Here is a 794-nt window from a genome sequence, read left to right as displayed (position 1 = left end):
ACACCTGCACCTACACACACACACCTTGAATACATGATTATACTTGTAAGTTTCGTATACAAGAATTCAAACAGGACCCTGGACAGGTGTGGACATGAAGAGTCACTGCTCAGAAATAATTTTGGAAAGTCTCCAAAAAATGTTGGTCTTGTGATCAAAGAAAAATAATTCAACTTTATATAATTATTTTGTCTCTTTTGACTGTAGCGCGAAGACTATCTGGAATGGTCAGAGTACTATATATAGTCTGTCAACTCAGAGGATTAATGACCTTCGTTTAATAGATACTTTTGTTATTGGCAAGAAAATAAGCTCCGTAGGGGGAGGCTCTAAACATTAATTTAAAGGGCGGCAACTAGGAAGAACCTATCCTGTGTTGACTTCATTTGAGGTGGAGCTTTCTTCCACTGCTAACTTAACGTTCAACTAACTGTCAGCAGCGTACAGTCCAGAGAGAGGCACAGACTGTGAGGGGTCCAGCATCAGAACACTATGGCAGGAAAACCAGCTCAACCTAATGAGTAAGTAGTTCAAACTGTTACAATAACTTGAAAGTACTTGAGTGGATGTAAACAGTTATATTTTACATCTTCATTTGTTACAGTATACTTTTGATAAATAAGTAAGCCTACTGTCAGCACTAATGCTGAAACATCAATTAGGTCATTAATTTGTTGGAAACCTTAATTAATTACATGTTTTTATTATCAAGTAAGTAAAACCTCACCACCAGGAAGTTACTGCTCCCTGCATTTCATAAGAACATATTTATTACTTTATTAAAATAAAGTTCA

The 794-nt window shown here is 36.1% G+C and overlaps 1 protein-coding gene across 1 annotated transcript in view; it reads left to right on the top strand.

The window, feature by feature from the left end:
• The first annotated feature begins 378 nt into the window (after nt 1-378).
• The window catches only part of LOC117479414 (deoxycytidylate deaminase-like), a 3,819-nt gene continuing 3,403 nt past the window's right edge, over nt 379-794 (top strand). The window contains exon 1 of the mRNA XM_034126366.1: nt 379-521. Within this exon, the coding sequence (XP_033982257.1) occupies nt 493-521 (29 nt within the window). The 5' untranslated portion in view covers nt 379-492. The remainder of the gene's footprint in view (nt 522-794) is intronic.

Source organism: Trematomus bernacchii, unplaced genomic scaffold, assembly GCF_902827165.1.
Source record: "Trematomus bernacchii unplaced genomic scaffold, fTreBer1.1, whole genome shotgun sequence".
Lineage (NCBI taxonomy): Eukaryota > Metazoa > Chordata > Actinopteri > Perciformes > Nototheniidae > Trematomus > Trematomus bernacchii.
This window is presented reverse-complemented; position numbering and strand designations above follow the sequence as displayed.